The sequence below is a fragment of the Scophthalmus maximus genome, chromosome 4 (assembly GCF_022379125.1).
Source record: "Scophthalmus maximus strain ysfricsl-2021 chromosome 4, ASM2237912v1, whole genome shotgun sequence".
Lineage (NCBI taxonomy): Eukaryota > Metazoa > Chordata > Actinopteri > Pleuronectiformes > Scophthalmidae > Scophthalmus > Scophthalmus maximus.
The window spans coordinates 2155277-2172500 of NC_061518.1; the positions used below are offsets into that span (position 1 = coordinate 2155277).

General features: G+C 47.1%; 2 protein-coding genes and 1 long non-coding RNA gene across 11 annotated transcripts in view; 2 read left to right on the top strand and 1 right to left on the bottom strand.

The window, feature by feature from the left end:
- Positions 1 to 11190, top strand: part of LOC118302837 (C-myc promoter-binding protein-like) — a 62271-nt gene extending 51081 nt beyond the window's left edge. For all 6 annotated transcript variants that reach the window (XM_035629312.2, XM_035629313.2, XM_035629317.2 and 3 more), the window contains 11 exons: positions 691 to 1865; positions 2375 to 2603; positions 3183 to 3286; positions 3384 to 3559; positions 3857 to 4024; positions 4687 to 4852; positions 4934 to 5188; positions 6224 to 6341; positions 8476 to 8638; positions 9205 to 9269; positions 9848 to 11190. In XM_035629312.2, the coding sequence (XP_035485205.2) occupies positions 691 to 1865; positions 2375 to 2603; positions 3183 to 3286; positions 3384 to 3559; positions 3857 to 4024; positions 4687 to 4852; positions 4934 to 5188; positions 6224 to 6341; positions 8476 to 8638; positions 9205 to 9269; positions 9848 to 9984 (2756 nt within the window). In that variant the 3' untranslated portion in view covers positions 9985 to 11190. The remainder of the gene's footprint in view (positions 1 to 690; positions 1866 to 2374; positions 2604 to 3182; positions 3287 to 3383; positions 3560 to 3856; positions 4025 to 4686; positions 4853 to 4933; positions 5189 to 6223; positions 6342 to 8475; positions 8639 to 9204; positions 9270 to 9847) is intronic.
- A 2384-nt stretch (positions 11191 to 13574) lies between these two features.
- On the top strand, positions 13575 to 14238 carry LOC124849915. Its single transcript, XR_007030567.1, has 3 exons — positions 13575 to 13813; positions 13906 to 13994; positions 14100 to 14238. It is a non-coding gene; the product is annotated as an uncharacterized LOC124849915 (long non-coding RNA).
- LOC118302841 (sodium/potassium/calcium exchanger 1-like) overlaps positions 14117 to 17224 on the bottom strand; it is a 14598-nt gene continuing 11490 nt past the window's right edge. For all 4 annotated transcript variants that reach the window (XM_047331490.1, XM_047331489.1, XM_047331488.1 and 1 more), the window contains 4 exons: positions 16949 to 17212; positions 16387 to 16476; positions 15032 to 15198; positions 14117 to 14375 (listed from right to left, as the gene is read on the bottom strand). In XM_047331490.1, the coding sequence (XP_047187446.1) occupies positions 14126 to 14375; positions 15032 to 15198; positions 16387 to 16476; positions 16949 to 17212 (771 nt within the window). In that variant the 3' untranslated portion in view covers positions 14117 to 14125. The remainder of the gene's footprint in view (positions 14376 to 15031; positions 15199 to 16386; positions 16477 to 16948; positions 17213 to 17224) is intronic.

A 17224-nucleotide genomic window follows, 5' to 3' on the forward strand; every position in this document is an offset into this window, starting at 1 on the left:
GTTTGTCACGTAAAGTTCTTTAGTGCGTCTCACAACATGGCAACGTGAAACCAAAACTAACGGGATCAAATGTAAAGAATGTAACAAAAACCCGAGCGTCGGTTCGGACTTTCAAGTGTGAAAACGCCCTTCAAAACACTTTGGTTGCTAGATATTTGATATTTTCTTATGCAGTGGCTCATGTCTTGTAGTAGTGATTTAGTCTGGAGTGTTTCACGTCCATTCCAAAACTCAAAACACTCAAGGTTTCAAGGTTGCAGAAAATTGAAACTGGTCTTTTACCTCTGGAATCCTGGACACCCAAATTACTTCCTCCCACTTTGTATCTCTGTCGCTCACTCGTGTTACTTCCCTAAAACTAATGTTTTATTAGGTCTTCCCTCTCTGTAAAGTCATAAAGAACCATAAAACTGACTTTCCAGCTTGCCGTCCCTCTGGCTTCGTCCTCTTACTCTGACAGATGGTGTCGATCCGACGGTTCCTTTGCTTTTCATTGTGTAGTTGAAAACATAAGGCCAATAATGGTACGTGTTAAAAACACAAGAGGGACAACCCTTATATTTTAAAAGAAGAATACGAGTGTTGTCTATTCAACTTCCAGTAAAAAGTCTTATTTCATTGTGAGTGTCAGTGGTTGAAAAAGGTTTTCTTCGTGTTATGATTATGTCGCACCCTGCCTCCCTCTCTCAGGCCACGTCGCCGGCCTCCTCTTCACCTCCTCCCTGGACGAGATCGGCGAGGTCCGCGCCAACAGTTTGCTCAGGAGACACAAGAGCGCTCTGGAGGAGGTGGTGGTGGGCAGCGCCGGCAGTGGCTCGGACTGGCAGGGCGCGAGGGGCCGCCGGCTGAGCGGCGACACGGTGGGCAGCAGCGGCAGCGGCACCACCGTCCTCGGCCTGGGCATGAGCCAGGGCGAGACCGACCCAGACAAGATCGCAGGACACCTGGGGGCCGATGCCAAAATCCTCTCCGCTGCCAACTTCAGTAAGAGCAAGAGGCCTCGTTCGCTGGCTCTGGGCGGATTAGAGGGCGCTGCCGCCAGAAGTCTGGACCACAGGGAAGAGGAGGAGGAGGAGGAGGAGGAGGGACAGGATTCCAGCGATGAGGACAGAAGTAATACAGACGCCATCTTTGATTTGGAGGATCTGGATTTAGACAAACCCGGCGCCGGCGCTCATCGACCCCACAAAACTCACAAGAAACTTGTGGAGCGCAGCGCCAGCTACGGCGCCATGAGCACGGCGGCGTCCAGAGGAGCCGTGAAGCGCACGGGCATCGAGACGGGCGACGACCCTCTGTCACTGCTGGCCGCGGCGTCGCGGTCCGAGGACCTGTACCCGGAAGGGGACGAGGTCAGCACGCCGCGCGCCCGCAGGCACCTGGCCAGGGAGATCGAGCTCTACATGAACCACATGGGCAGCCCGGTGAGCAGCCGCACGCCCAGTCTGGACCTGCAGGACCCGGCCAGCCCCCTGCTCCTCCACCCGTCCTCGCTCTCCGCCCCCCGCAGAGCCAGCCTGCCCCACGGCTCCCCCCTCAGGGCCGCCGGGGTCCCGCGCTCCCGCACGTTCCACCCGCCCTCGCCCTCGCAGCCCATCGCGCGCCAACGCCTGTGGTCGTCCCCCCCCTGCCGCAGCGCGAGCACCACGCCCAGCCCCAGCCCCCGACCCAGCCCCTACAGAGAGCGGGCGGACAGAATGAGCCTGGCGTCGCCCTCGCCCTCCTCCTCCTCCTTCGCCCTGGACACTCTGCTCACGCCGAAGCTGGACGTCTTCAAGACCAGCGTGGTGTCAGCGGGGAAGGGCGTGGCGGAGAAGGCGAGCCGCTGGTATTCCCGCCTCGCCACCTACACCACACCTACCAAGGTACAGACTCTCTCTGTCGATCTGAGTTATCAAAACAAGCTTCAGATTGTCTAGATGCGTTTTTGGACCATGTTTTCATTGACCTTGACCTTTATCGAACAGACAAATGGCTGACTGGACACTTTTAATCACAATGTTTCTAAACATCTTCTAGTTTTTAGGCCTCAGCAATTTAATGCTGATTTAATACAACTTTTTATGTGAGTCTGAGCAGCTGCAAATCATAAATATATAAATAACAACCTCATTGTAAATGTATATCATATATTTAATTCATTCCCAGTCTGTTAATGTTCAGGAAACGTTTACGTTTCTCGTAAAATGGGCTAAAATCTGCATAAACACTGTTGTGGTTCTGTAGAAAATCACTTTCAGTGCGATTGATATTAAACTCTCCCATTAGCAGTAGAGAGCTGCTGCCATCTTGTGGCCGCCTGAGTGTGTGACAGTGTTTGTGTGTGTGAGCCTCCACTTAATAAAATATATTGGTTCAATTTCCCCGTTTCCAGGACGGTCACAGTGACCGTCTGAGCGTGGCCTCCCTCGGGGTCGGCGATCCGGACGGCTCCTCCCTGCTGGACGAGGAGGACCGCGGGGAGTCGGAGAGCTCCGTGGTCTCGCCGCTGAGGAACGGCCCCGCCGGGCCCCGCAGGAGCCCCAGACGCAGCCCCCTCCGCAGCCGACTGGACAGCCCCACCGCGGGGTCCGGCCACACCAGACCCACATCTCTGCTGCCTGGTAAGAAGAGGAACATTCTCACTTCACCTCGTCAAACACAGGAAGACTGATTGACAGCTGATTGACATTATATCAACAGTTTAACTTGTTTCAGGCAAAAGGTTTTCACAAAATAAGAATTTATTTATTTAACTATGTGAGTTCTTTTCACCCGCCGACATTTTATTTGTAAAAGATTTGCAACATTAAACATCGACAATAAGATGTTTCACCTTTTCTTTCCTTATGTTTCTGTACTGGTGATTGATTTGTTTGCAGCTCTGTCCTCATATCAATATTTTGAGTCCCTTTTTCAGTTTTCTTCAACTTACTGTTTCAACCTAGAGTTTGATTATTTGATTGTCGATACTGTTACTTATTTATTTGTCACATTTGCCTCTTTTTCTCTCTCTCTGAAAATCAATTTGAGAGACAGAAACAGAAAATGTCTGTTAAAATAAATAACTAAGACACAAAAACCTTTCTCCCTCTTCTTCCCATTAAAGAATGATGCTCATGTCTTCAGTGATGACAGTCGTTTTGAAACAGTTTTTCTAGAAATATGCTCGCGTATCCTGATCATTCTCTGTCTTCCTGCAGGATGCGTCCTCTCTCCTCCCGGCTTCCCTCTGCCTGACAAGTCGGACGTGGGCTCCTCGCACTACACCAGCAACACCAGCATCTTCAACAACTACGCCATGGAGGTGAGTGATCGGTAATATGTGTCCTTTGACCGATCAGAATAAAATATACCGAGCGTGGAAACAATCACTTCACTGAGTTGTGTGTTTGTGTTTCCAGCTGCTGATCTCCAGCTGCTCTCGCTGTAAGACGTGCGACTGTCTGGTGTACGACGAGGAGATCATGGCCGGCTGGACGGCCGACGACTCCAACCTGAACACCACCTGCCCCTTCTGTGGGAACCCCTTCCTGCCCTTTCTCAACGTGGAGATCAGGGACATGCGAGGACCCGGCAGGTAGACGACCAACCCTGGAACACAACTTCCTGCAATACTGGAAAAAAATATATATAGATATATATTTGACTATTTGACTATTTGACTTGTAAATAAGAGTTTTTCAGGAGCAAATGCTGGAAGAAATAATGAGTTTTTACATAATCTATATGGAAGATTTTCTTGATGGAGCCTTTACTCCTCTCTCGTGAAACTAACTTTTTATCTCTATTTTACTTTTTACTTTGAAATGAATTAAAAATTAAAACTCAATAAATCTGAGATTAAGGTTAAAAAAAACAAAACCTCTCTCCTCAGACTCTTCCTGAAGGGCAGTCCGTCGGTGGATGAGGCGATGACCTCATCGTGCTCGGCCTCGACGGGTCTGGACACGGGGACGTCCACCTTGTCCACGCCCTGTCCCACCACGGCCGTCTGCCCCCCCTCGCCCGTGATCGCTGTCCAGGAGCGTTCAGGAGGCAGCAGGTACTCGCTGTCACTCAGTGTTACACAGTGTCCTGCCGCTTTGTTTGTGTTGGGTAATATTATTAATGTGATAATAAAAATATGGTGTCAGATTTATAAATTGTCCATATGCACAAACACATGTACATACTAATTTCAACACATATTTAGAAGTCATATTCAAGCCATTATTTCCATGTAAGTATATATATACATATGTATTTATTTATTTTGATTGTCAACTGGGAAGTCGTCTACTATTGGGAAAGTCTGTTCCAATCGGGCTGGTCAAATTACTCACTGATGATCTTTCTCATGTTTAATAATTATGATTAACTCGTACCTTTTATGTAAATTAGTGGTACAGTAAAGTTCTGGTGCTGTTGGTGAACGTCGCCTGATGCCACACTCTCTGCTTTTCTTTGTGGTTTTCTCACTAACAGGTCTAATAATCACGTAGAGCTTCATAAATCTGACGGGCGGGAAAAAATGCACATTCACAGTTCTAGTCACGAGTTCTGGTTTTATTCACCTCCGTGCTCGGTTCTTCTGTTTCTCTGGGATATTTTTTAAAAAGCTGATGATTCATCATCTTCTCTCCTTCACAATTTGTTTAATGAACACATTTGACTCAAAAAGGGAGTCGCATCTTCTTGAACGTCCTCCTGCTGTGTCTCCCTCAGGACTCAAGGGATCAACATCCCCTCGGACCACCGACAGGGGGCGCTGTCCCCCGGGGGGCACATGGCCCGCAGCGTCAGCGCCTTCGGGCCTCTGGACGACGCTTCCCGAACCGACCGCTGTGTGCCGACGTCGGGCAGCCTGCCCAGCCGCCTCAACGAGACCACGGTGCGTCACGGATCACAAACCACGGAGGGGGATGGAGACATTTGGTAACAGTTCAGTGGTTGTTACCGTTTATCTTTTCAGGATCCGCTGAACATGGAGTGGCGGCTCCACAACCCTGAGCCGGTGACGGTTCCCTACCTGAGCCCGCTGGTGCTGTGGAAGGAGCTGGAGAGTCTGCTGGAGAACGAGGGCGACCCGGTGATCACGGAGGCTGACTTGGTCGACCACCACCCCATCATCTACTGGAACCTGGTCTGGTACTTCAGACGACTGGACCTGCCCAGCAACCTGCCCGGGCTCATCCTCACCTCGGAGCACTGCAACCGGGACTCGCAGGTCCGACACACACACACACACACACACACACACACACACACACACACACACACACACACACATTCAGGACATCATGATAATAATATTCATCATATTGATAAATGTAACGTCACAGTGCTGTTGTCTGAACAGCAGTGCTTTGCTGCCCCCTGGTGGAAACTGTAAAGTCTGTTACATGTATGTCACTATATTAATTCTCCCTGAAGTTAAACTTCTACGTCACTGTAGCAAAGTGAGAAGTTAAACCACCGGAGGTTAGTGAAGTTAGATCTAAACACAGGAAGCCGAACTCTGCTCGTTTTTATTTAAAGATCATTGGGTTTTTTTATTTTCTTGGATTTTCATTAGGGCAAAAAACTAACTTTTAAAATGAAGTGAAGACAAAATGAGGTAATTACAAATGAGCTGCGGGACAGTTCAAATACAGACGCAATTTCATTTTTAAAATGTGATTTGACCTGGTTTTTGTAAAGTTTCAATTTCATAATGATTAATTTGGATTTGTCAGTATTAGATTTTTTTTTTACTTACAAGTAAATGAGAAGTGTCTTGTGGGACAAGAATAAGAAACAACTGTCAGACTGACTGTCAGTGTCTTTCTCTCCCTCCCTCCCTCCCTCCTTCTCTCTCTCTCTCTGTCTCTCCCTCCCTCCCTCTCTCTATTTCTCTCTCTCTCTCTTTCTGTCTCTCCCTCCCTCCCTCCCTCTCTCTCTTTCTGTCTCTCCCTCCCTCTCCCTCTCTCTCTCTCTCCCTCTCTCTATTTCTCTCTCTCTCTCTTTCTGTCTCTCCCTCCCTCCCTCTCTCTCTCTCTCTCTTTCTGTCTCTCCCTCCCTCCCTCTCTCTCTCTCTCCCTCTCTCCCTCTCTCTCTCTCTGTCTCTCCCTCCCTCTCCCTCCCTCTCTCCCTCTCCCTCCCTCTGTCTCTCTGTCTCTCCCTCCCCCCTCCCTCCCTCCCTCTCTCTCTCTCTCTCTCCGTCTCTCTCTCTCTCTCCCTCCCCCCTCTCTCCCTCCCTCCCTCTCTCTCTCTGTCTCTCCAGGTTCCTCGTCACTGGATGTCGGAGGACAGTAAACACGTGTTGATCCAGATCCTGTGGGACAATCTGAAGCTACACCAGGAGCCGCTGCAGCCGCTCTACATCGTCTGGAACACGTACAGTGAGTCACGGTGTCTTCTTCGCTCTGTCAGTGTCTGTTGACCAGACACGGGATCCAGTCGCAGGAAAGCAACAACAAACACGTTTAAATACTAAAAAATTAAAAGCAGAGTGATGTAAGGTGATGTGTGGAAATGGGAGGAGGAGACTTTTTGTTTTCAATTTGTTCGGCTTGTTTTTCCTATTTTTTTTAGCTTTACTCATTTATTCTATTGGGGAAATGTTTCTCCAAAATCCACAATGTGGCCTGAAGCTTAATTGATAGAGAAAAAGGCAGATTCACTGGATGTTGACATGTTGTTGTGTCACATTTGTTTATATGTGGAACCTTTTATGTTTTTTGTGTATGAAAAGTTCTAAAGTAGTAGTAACATATTTCTATCTTGTGAAAGCATACAGTTACTGTATATGTATATTGTTGTGGGGCTGACAGACCACGTTTGTCTCTGCAAAACCAAAGTTTCAAAAGGCATCACTCCACACAAAAAAAAAACCTGAATGGTTTCTTTAAGTTCTGCTCTGAAAAACCAAATCCAAAACTTTGTTTTCTAAGACGTCAGCTGTTGTTGTATTTCACCGGACACTAGTGGATGAAATCTTGTGCCGATCTTCGGTTATAATGTACTCTTCATTTAGGTGGACACCTGCCGATGGCTGTTGTTCATGTCGCCATTTTCTTTTGTTATTGTTGGATTAAAGTGAGACTTGAATTTAAGAAAACACAGAACATTTAGTAGGTTTAAAGGGGCAGTTTGTGGTTTGAATCAGTTAAATGATTTGTAAAATTCAACACGTTTGCTCTCGGTCCGCTAGCTGTCGGGTTCCGGTTTTGGCTCTGTAAATTGAAAACAGACCAGAAAATGGTGCGGGCTGCACCTCACAACACTGTGAGCACTTTCTAACCATCACGTTAAGAGACGTGCTAGCGACAGATGCGACCACTCTGGGGTTTTGGCCTCGTGGTGAGCGCCTCCGTCTCCCACATCCCGAGGCTGTGGGTTCCAGCTCCGATCCCAAGGCTGGTGAAAACATCGACAACAAACTAGCATTCTCCAAAATCACTAACTGCCCCTTTAATGTCTGGAAAACCTCAAACATACTGCAAACAATCATTAAAGCTACAGTGTGTGATATTGAACGTATTCACAGAAATTGAATATATTGTCCATAACTGTGTTCATACATGTATAATCGACTCTGAATGAGTTAAATATAGTGACATGAGGTGGACCCGACCTCCGTGTGAGTCTCCATGTTTCCACGTCGTGTTGAATACGCTCGTTGAACTAATACGTCCAGAATACGTCGCGTCCGGGAAAAAACGGAAATGGAATCAGCGGTGCGCCGCCATAAAGTGTCCCCTGTCGGTCGCGGTTTGCAACTTTACCACCAGATGATGCCAGAAAATTACAACAATGACACACTGGGGCTTTAAGTGAGAATATGGGGCGGGGGGGTGACTCAAAGTCAATGTGGGGGTTTAGAATTTGAGTAAATCATGAGAAGAAGTCCTCAGCCGCTAGACGTGTGATGGATCTCTGTCGCCCAGTGACTGACGGTTTGATGGAGGAGGAGGGAGTCGGCTCTTCCTCCTGCTAACAGCCTCCCTCTGCTCTCTGTCTCCCTCCAGGCCTTAATTGTTCTCTGTTGTTGGAGAGTGAGTGTTCACGCTCCGCTGCTGCTTGTCCCGTCTCAGGCTCTGTGTCCCGTGCTCTCTGCTTGATGCTTTGCAGTGTCTCTTAGTGTCGTCTGTGGAAAGTCGGCTTCTACTGTACTTTGCTCGGAGTGACCGTCTGTTTGTAGTGTGAGATCTTCGCACGGCGTCGCCTCAGAGTTTGTCGTCGCTGTTTTCGTGAAAAACTTGACGTGGAACGTGTTCGTCTCAAATACCGAGCTGTATTTGAACGTGGGGTTTTGCATCTCTGGTGAACGTTCAGTGTTGTTTTCACTTTTATTTCCAAAAGATGAACGTTGCAATTGTGTTTAACGTGTGTGTGTGTGTGTGTGTGTGTGTGTGTGTGTGTGTGTGTGTGTGTGTGTGTGTGTGTGTGTGTGTGTGTGTGTGTGTGTGTGTGTGTGTGTGTGTGTGTGTGTGTGTGTGTGTGTGTGTGTGTGTGTGTGTGTGTGTGTGTCAGACGTGGGTTACCCTCTGTGCCGGCCGGTCCCGGAGGAGGAGAGGCTGTTCAGCGAGGAGCTGCTGCAGAGCGTGGTGAAGAGCATCCAGAGGAACGACGTCGGCCGCCCGATGGCTCAGCTGCTGCAGCTGCTGCACCAGACGCTCGGGACCAAGAGGCAGAGGTGAAATACTTATTAATTATTCATTTGAGAATCTTCAACCACAGGAAACGCGTGTACAGATGTTTTCCAGGTGTAAATGTAACTGGTGTGTCTGTACAAACTTCTCAAACCACCGACACATTATTCATTTACAACGTTTACTTACAGCGCAATTAATAACGTAATGAAATGAATGACTTGTTATCTGAATGATCTTTATGTTAATACTCGTAAGGTTTAAAATTAATATGAAGTTTATCACATTTGTCTATGAGTTTGGTGTTTAGAGAGTTTACAGAGTTAAGTTTCTGTAAATAAAAAAGGAATGATGGGAAAATAATTTCATTTTCAAACTCAAAGTCCATTGAGTCACTAGTTTAGTTTTCAGACATGAACTCTGGGAAATGTATGAAGCCAATTTTTTCTGGACATTTTCTTCTGGAGTTGTCACAGTCGGATGCCAGATGCAATTTTCAGGAAGTTTTACTTTACTGGCCGGAAAAGTTCTGGAAAATGAGAAAAGTCTGAAAAGCTTTTGTGCCACGACTCATTTCTTCAGCTCGACTCTTTTCCTTTCTCTTTTTCAGGAGTTTGTACAGAGACATCCTCTTCCTCTCCCAGGTGGCTCTGGGGAAAGATAACATCGATATCGGCAAGTCACAATTTCAATGTTTCAACTACACATTTTTAGTTTTTTACACATACACATTTGTAAGCTGCTCCTTAAATGTGCAACAGAAAAAATGTACACAAACCTACCAAGACTGATTTTATTTTTGGCCACTTGGGGGCAGCAGAAACGAGCAGTAAACTAAATGTTGACAATGTAAGTTGATGTTGGGAACACGTTGGCAGAGAGTTGACCAGACTCAGTCCTGGTGACCTGGCTACATTAAGTCCAATATTAATTTTACCTTTAGCTCCATTTTTTTTCAACCTCTTGAGAGAAACATGTGGCTCGCAGCTGGCCTCTCCCTTTGTCAGCTGTTTGTCGCTGGGTCGTGGACAGAGGAGAAGTTGCAGAATGCAAAATCAAAACCGTGAGCTCAAGGACACTAAACAATCTGTAGAGTTCGATGATGTCTCTGTTGGTTCCTCTCTACCAGCTTGCGCAGTCTATTCAAATCTACAACAGTGGAAAAATATTGATTAGATCAGATTTAAAGGACAGAAGTTGTGAAGACTGTGATGACATCAACGCTCTTTTTTGTTTTCTCTTCTCGCCGTCAGACGCCTTCGACCGCGAGTACAAGTTGGCGTACGACCGCCTGACGCCGGGCCTGGTGAAGCTGACGCACAACTGCGACCGTCCGCCCAGCACGGGGGTCATGGAGTGTCGCAGGACGTTCGGAGAGCCTTACCTGTAAAACACACACACGCACACACACGCACACACACACACACACACGCACACTCACCTGTGGATTTAACTCTCGCAAACCTGCGTCAAGACGAGCTCAGGAAACACGTTGGACGACTGAATGTGCACCAACGCGACGGTTGAAGACTGCTCCGGGACGGTTGACCGTGGTCAGCGTCATGCGGCCCCCGCAACTAAAGTATCTCAACTTGAGGGACGATGGAAAATCACTGCACACGGTTCAGAAACACTCACCTGGTTTCTCTGGGAAACCCTGTTAGAAGATTATACAATCTGTCAGTCGTAGGGTCATTTCTTTTCTTTTTCTCCCTTAAATGCAGCATTTATATTGTGTAGTCCAAACAGCATATGAAGATTATTAGCAATATTTTAATTTGAAGTCTATTTATACAGAGTCGACTTTATTTATTCTGGTGTTTCCGACGTGAACAACTGCAGCTCGTCCACCGACACCGTGTGGAACAGATACTTCGATTATGAATTTCACTGTCTGTTGTAAATATTGACCACGTTTCCATGATTTGTGAGTTGTGAGGCATAAATACTAATATTTGAATTAGAGTCATAGTGATTAGCAAATTTGTAAAACAACCAAAATTTAAAAACATCGCAGAGAGCTCTGAGAAATTCTTATACCATCTTTTTCGCTATTTACATTTCATAGACAAAACAATGGAATGATTAATTAATTGGCTCTACTTTAAATATGTCAAACTTTTTAAAGCTGCTTGTACACGCGAGTATCTGGAGTTAAGTGTTTCACGTGCTGCTGCTGCTGCTCTACCTTCAAACTCATTTTAATGTTTAAAGTTCCTTAACAGTATATTTATATATACACATAACTTTTAATATTTCATCAACTCATGAACAATAACTTTTCTTCAGCGGTGGAACATCAGTGTTAGTGTTGTAAACATGTCGACTGTTGGGATGAAGAGAAACACACACACTTCATCAGATCATCAGACGCAGTTTACACATGTCTTTGGTTTTTAATTTTACAGTATGAAAAAACAGCAGCCACTGTTCTGTACTTGGTTCCCTGTCACTTCCAGGTTCTGGCTGCAACATCAGAGATGTAAAGTCCCTCACACAGTTGGTTTGCATTTCTCAAAGTGAAAATTCTCTTTCGCAGTTTTGAAAATTGAAAACCAAAAAAAACCCAACTACGACGGCTGTCGGGGCCATTGTATGGAGAAAAGACAAGACACAGACACGGGGGAGGGGGGGTCATATTTACTTATTGTAAGTGGCTTAGGACAAAAGCGTCTGCTAAATTAATGTAATGTAATATTTCAAGAGAAACTCGGATATTCTCTGAGATTAAAGTCACAGATTTGTGAGAAAAAACTGAATATATACTGTATATATATATATATATATATATATATATATATATATATATATATACACATATATATATATATATACTTTTGGTATAGTCGCCGCCCGGTGAGCAGCGAACGCCACAAGGACACACGTTAGTGACGAGGTGCCACAGTCTGGAACATCTGATTGCAAAGTATAATTTAATCAGGTCGTCTGCTGCAGACGTAGAACACGACATGCGGCAGCGTCTGTGCTGATCCTGATCCTGAAGCTCCTTGAAAAACAAAACTTTCTTTGTCTGATATATGTACCACTTTAATCTCAGACAATATCCAACTGTTTCTCCCCCCCCCCCCCCAGAGGTCACAGGTTCGTGCCCCGATCAGTGCGGACAGATATCACGACACACAGTCTTTCTCCAAAATCACTTACTGCCCCTTTAAAGGGAAAAGAGACTGGAACTAAACACGCAATGATAAAGAAATTAAATCTGGACGATACAATGTGTTGAAAAATGTCTCCTGACATCTGCAAATGTCCAATTCTGCATTTTTTTTAAGAAGCTGAACGTATGATTTTGTGTCACTGACTGGATTCTGGACCCGGTGGTTTTCATCAGGATAAGAGAAACACTGGACTTTACTTGTTGTTGTTTCGTGTGCGTGTCGATCAAACGGACACAGCGGTGGCACGAGGACCTGCAGAGTCCAACCTCCTGCGGGTCTCATGAATGTCAACCTGCGATTGACAGCCGAGGAAACCAAAACTGGAAAAAACACACAAGTCTGCACTTTGCCCATAGAACGGGAACTCTTCAAAGCTCCTGGAGGCGACACGTCCATCTGTGGATTTCAGTTGTGTTGAAGAAAAAAAAGAAAATGTACAGACCAATGGTTTTGCAGGAATCTGGGCCAATGTAAATTTCCCCCGGCTCTTTGTAGAAATCACATTTTATAACAGTTTATTCACACGTGTGCTCCAGGTTCGGTGCGGTGACCCGGTCGACGGGACTGTTTGACTGTAAATAAACTAACTACGCTCTCACTCGTGGCTTCATCCGTTCTGCTTCTTCCAAGCTCGAGCTGTGAAGTTGGTCGGTTGGTCTTCTGAAGTCGTGACATCGAAGGCCACGTCACTCAAATGAACTCTTCTCCTAAACTGAATCCTTCTGTTAAAAGCACACAGTTTTTCTTTTACTCTCTTCCAGTAGATCACGGCTCCAGTTCACTGTTAGAAAAATAATTTATTGCAGCATGGAATTGTAGTTTTCACATATTGACAGTTTTCCCATCAACAACACACGTTTGCATCCAACTGTTGAATCCAACAGGAGCATTTGAACGACGCGACACACACACACACACACACACACACACAATCAGGTCATTTCTCTCTCCGCCACAGTTTCATGTCGACGCGACGCCATTTTGTTTCACACGAAAAACTCAGTGGCTGCACAGTGAAATCAATCTGCACCATCACTGCTGGAATGGAAATGATGTTTTTAATCTATTTAAGTCACCTCAGATAAATTCCATATGCTCACGATATGAAAAGGAAAAATCCTGCACAGACACTGTCAGATGGCTTAAGTGCTGAATGAATGCTGCTCTTATTGTTTGGAGACGTTATATTTCCACTATAAATAGCTGAGGATGTGAGGTGAGTAACCAGCAGCTACAGAGGCGACTAGAATATCACTCCTGCCCCAATTCATACACACTCCGATATCAGTCCCCTGGAACATCCCATCAGTTTCCATCAATTATCCTCTGAGACACGGGTAAAAGTATATATTCATAAGAGTTTATGAAAATGATTGTGAGAATCCCTGGATCTGCCTGACAGACAAACCAACTAGAGCTGCCACAGTTAATCGATTAGTGATCGATTACTAAATGAATCGACAACTATTTTGATAATCGATTCATCGGTTCAAGTCGTTTTTATGAAGGAAAAAAGAGTCAAAATTCACTAAATTCTGCTTCTTAAATGTGAATATTTTCTGGTTTCTTCTGGTTTTCTTTTCTGGATTTGTGAAACACGATCTTAATCTTTCACCATTTCATGGATCAAACAACTAATCAAGTAAATCGACAAAATAGTCGACAGATTAATCAATGATGAAAATAGTCAACAGATTAATCAATAATGAAAATAAACCTTTTTGCGCCTTTTGTAAGAAGTGAGAGCGAGAACCTCAGAGAACCTCCACTATTTTTGTAAATACAAAGTTCAGTCCCTCAACCAATGTGTTGAGCCAATTTTTAATTCATGTCATGACAATTATTACTTAGAAAACATTAATTAGGTTGAAAAAAAAAAGTGAACCAGTGGAACAAAACGTCCTTCAGCGAACAATTGAACAGATGTATTTTTGTTTAAATAACTTTTTAATATGTTTCTCGTTGGTCCCCTCTGCAACAGTGGGACTCAGACTGTCGCTACTTCCACTCCTCCTCCGAACTGATCACCATCTCCATAAGGTGACATATTAACTACGCATAACTCATATAACCCCACTTCAAAAATCACTGAACTGTCCCTTTAAGTACAACAAAAAACCTTTTCACTCCAGGCTGTCCTGGGAGCGATGCTGGACAAAGTAGCTGCTGCGGAAACGGTGAACGATCACAGACTCATTACCGGATGTGAAGAAACGCCGAGGTGTGATTTTTCCCTCAACGCCGCTGCTCTTGTCGGCGACGTGTTTTGTAACTACTGTGCACCGGATCAGGCCTCAGTAATATCTGTGGGAATCCCTACGTACAGCAGCGATCCCGTCCGGTCCGCCAGGCTCAGACTGACACCGGGCAGACGAGGACGCGGTCCTCCAGCAGGACGCTGAGGACCAGGAACACGAAGTACAGCACGAACATGGTGAGGCCCAGCATGCGGCTCATCCTCCAGCGGCAGGCGGCGATGGAGATGATGACGAAGAGGAGCATGAGGAAGAGCAGCACGATGGCGCAGAACAGGCCGTTGGAGCTGACGGCGACCGGCTTGCCGTCGTGGAGCAGCGTGTAGATGAGCCACGGCACCGGCAGACTAGAGCCGCAGAGGACAGACGGTGGTGTTGTGAAGAGTTGACCACGGAGTCGTTCGGCAAAGACGTAACGCGTCTCGTCGTTCGCGACATCGCAAATACTTACACTGAGGTATTTCGCCAATCCAGAAGTCTGGAGTAGCGAAATAACTTCTCTGCCAATCGTCTAGATATTTTCATTGTGTAAATGTCAGTTTTTGGGGACACAGCTTCATACTCGACTGTGAATTATGAATTTTTGGGGGCCGATATCGATATTAGTGATAATACAAGATTCCCAATGCCGACACATTGGCTGATATTTATATATTTATATATTTAAATATATATAAGAAGTGTAATTAAAGCTTGACATTTTAGTTTAACCATATACAAATATATATATTCAAATAAAAATTACAAATACAACCAAATATATAGAAGTTGAATAGAGAAAAAACATTTATATTACCTAAAATGTAAAACATTAATGCACATATCGGTTGGCCGATAATATCGATCGGCCGATACCGATATGTCTGCGAATGGCTAATATCGGCTAATAGGTCGGGCCATATTAAAAACCGATCCAACGTTCTGCTCAAATCACTATTTTCATGCGCCAGGCGAGACGGTGCGAGAGTGCGAGTACTTTTCCACAGTCATCCACTCCTCTTACCCCACGGTGATGTCAAAGATGTTGCTGCCCACGGAGCTGGACACGGCCATGTCCCCGAGGCCTTTGCGGGCCACGATCACGCTGGTGATCAGGTCGGGGATGGACGTCCCGGCCGCCAGGATGGTCAGGCCCATGATCTCCTCCGAGATGCCCACGGTCTCGCCCACCTGTCCGCAAGAGGAGCACGGGCGTCAGTTGGGTCGGGGACGCGGCGCGCGTGTTCCAGCGTGTGTGTGCGCCGTGAAACCACATTAAAGACCACGCGTTGCCCTACATGAGGGTCACGCGTTGCCCTACATGAGGGTCACGCGTTGACCTACATGAGGGTCAGGCGTTGACCTACATGAGGGTCACGCGTTGACCTACATGAGGGTCACGCGTTGAGGGTCACCCGTTGCCCTACATGAGGGTCACGCGTTGACCTACATGAGGGTCACGCGTTGCCCTACATGAGGGTCACCCGTTGCCCTACATGAGGGTCACGCGTTGACCTACATGAGGGCCACGCGTTGACCTACATGAGGGTCACCCGTTGCCCTACATGAGGGTCACCCGTTGACCTACATGAGGGTCACGCGTTGCCCTACATGAGGGTCACGCGTTGACCTACATGAGGGTCACCCGTTGCCCTACATGAGGGTCACCCGTTGACCTACATGAGGGTCACGCGTTGCCCTACATGAGGGTCACCCGTTGCCCTACATGAGGGTCACCCGTTGACCTACATGAGGGTCACGCGTTGACCTACATGAGGGTCACGCGTTGAGGGTCACCCGTTGCCCTACATGAGGGTCACGCGTTGAGGGTCAGGCGTTGACCTACATGAGGGTCACGCGTTGACCTACATGAGGGTCACGCGTTGAGGGTCACCCGTTGCCCTACATGAGGGTCACGCATTGACCTACATGAGGGTCACGCGTTGACCTACATGAGGGTCACCCGTTGCCCTACATGAGGGTCACCCGTTGACCTACATGAGGGTCACGCGTTGCCCTACATGAGGGTCACGCGTTGACCTACATGAGGGTCACCCGTTGCCCTACATGAGGGTCACCCGTTGACCTACATGAGGGTCACGCGTTGCCCTACATGAGGGTCACCCGTTGCCCTACATGAGGGTCACGCGTTGACCTACATGAGGGTCACGCGTTGAGGGTCACCCGTTGCCCTACATGAGGGTCACGCGTTGAGGGTCACGCGTTGACCTACATGAGGGTCACGCGTTGACCTACATGAGGGTCGTTCTCCAGGTTCACACGACAGCTGCAGTAGCTACTCTTCATGCGTTCCTTCATCGGAGGAAACGTTTGCTCGTGAGTTTCTATCCGCGGCTCGCGGCGCGTCTGTCAACCAACCTGATGAGCCCACCACACCATCATGTAGGAGAAAACGCCGATCCACAGGATGGAGCCGATGAACGTCATCGCAAAGTATCTCCTGGACGGCTGGAAAACAGACAGATGCACAGACGTGAAGAAAATCCGCGACAGCAAAGGGACGGACACACAGACACACACACACACACACACACACACACACACACACACAGACACACATAGACAGTCTGAGCTGACGAAACAGATATTTCCCTCGGGAGTTGGAAAAAAAAAATGGAGCTAAAAGAAAACAAACATCGGACTCCCTGTTCGGCAAGTGGCCAGAACACGACTCCAGATGAGCAACAATGATGTTTTCGTAACCAACGGCTTCATAAATCCACAATCGTCTGCTATCGAGTGTCACCATATCGTCTGAAACCACAAAATGAATTGGAAGATTTAAAGATAAAAGCCCAAATAAGGTTCATTTCTGATTTTCAAAAAGTTTTGAAAAAGAATGAACGCGTTCACCAGTAAACGAGTGTGCGGCTGTCGGTGTGTATTGTCAGCGGCGTCCCTCAGGGCGCTTGGTGCTCACCGGGTTGCGGACGTCGGGCAGCGTGAGCCACAGCGGGAACACGATGGGCAGCAGGAACAGGTAGGTGGCCTGCTTCCGTTTGGTCTCAGGCCACTCCAGAGACAGCGGCTCGTTCTCCTCCTCCTCGCCTTCGCCCTGTTCCTCTTCCTCCTCCTCCTCCTCCTCCTCCTCGTCATCGTCGTCCTCGTCGTCCTCGTCTTCGCTCCCACTGCTGTCCTCGCCACCGCCGTCGTCCTCGGCGCTGCCCACTGATGCTGCCGCCGCCTGCAGGAGAGA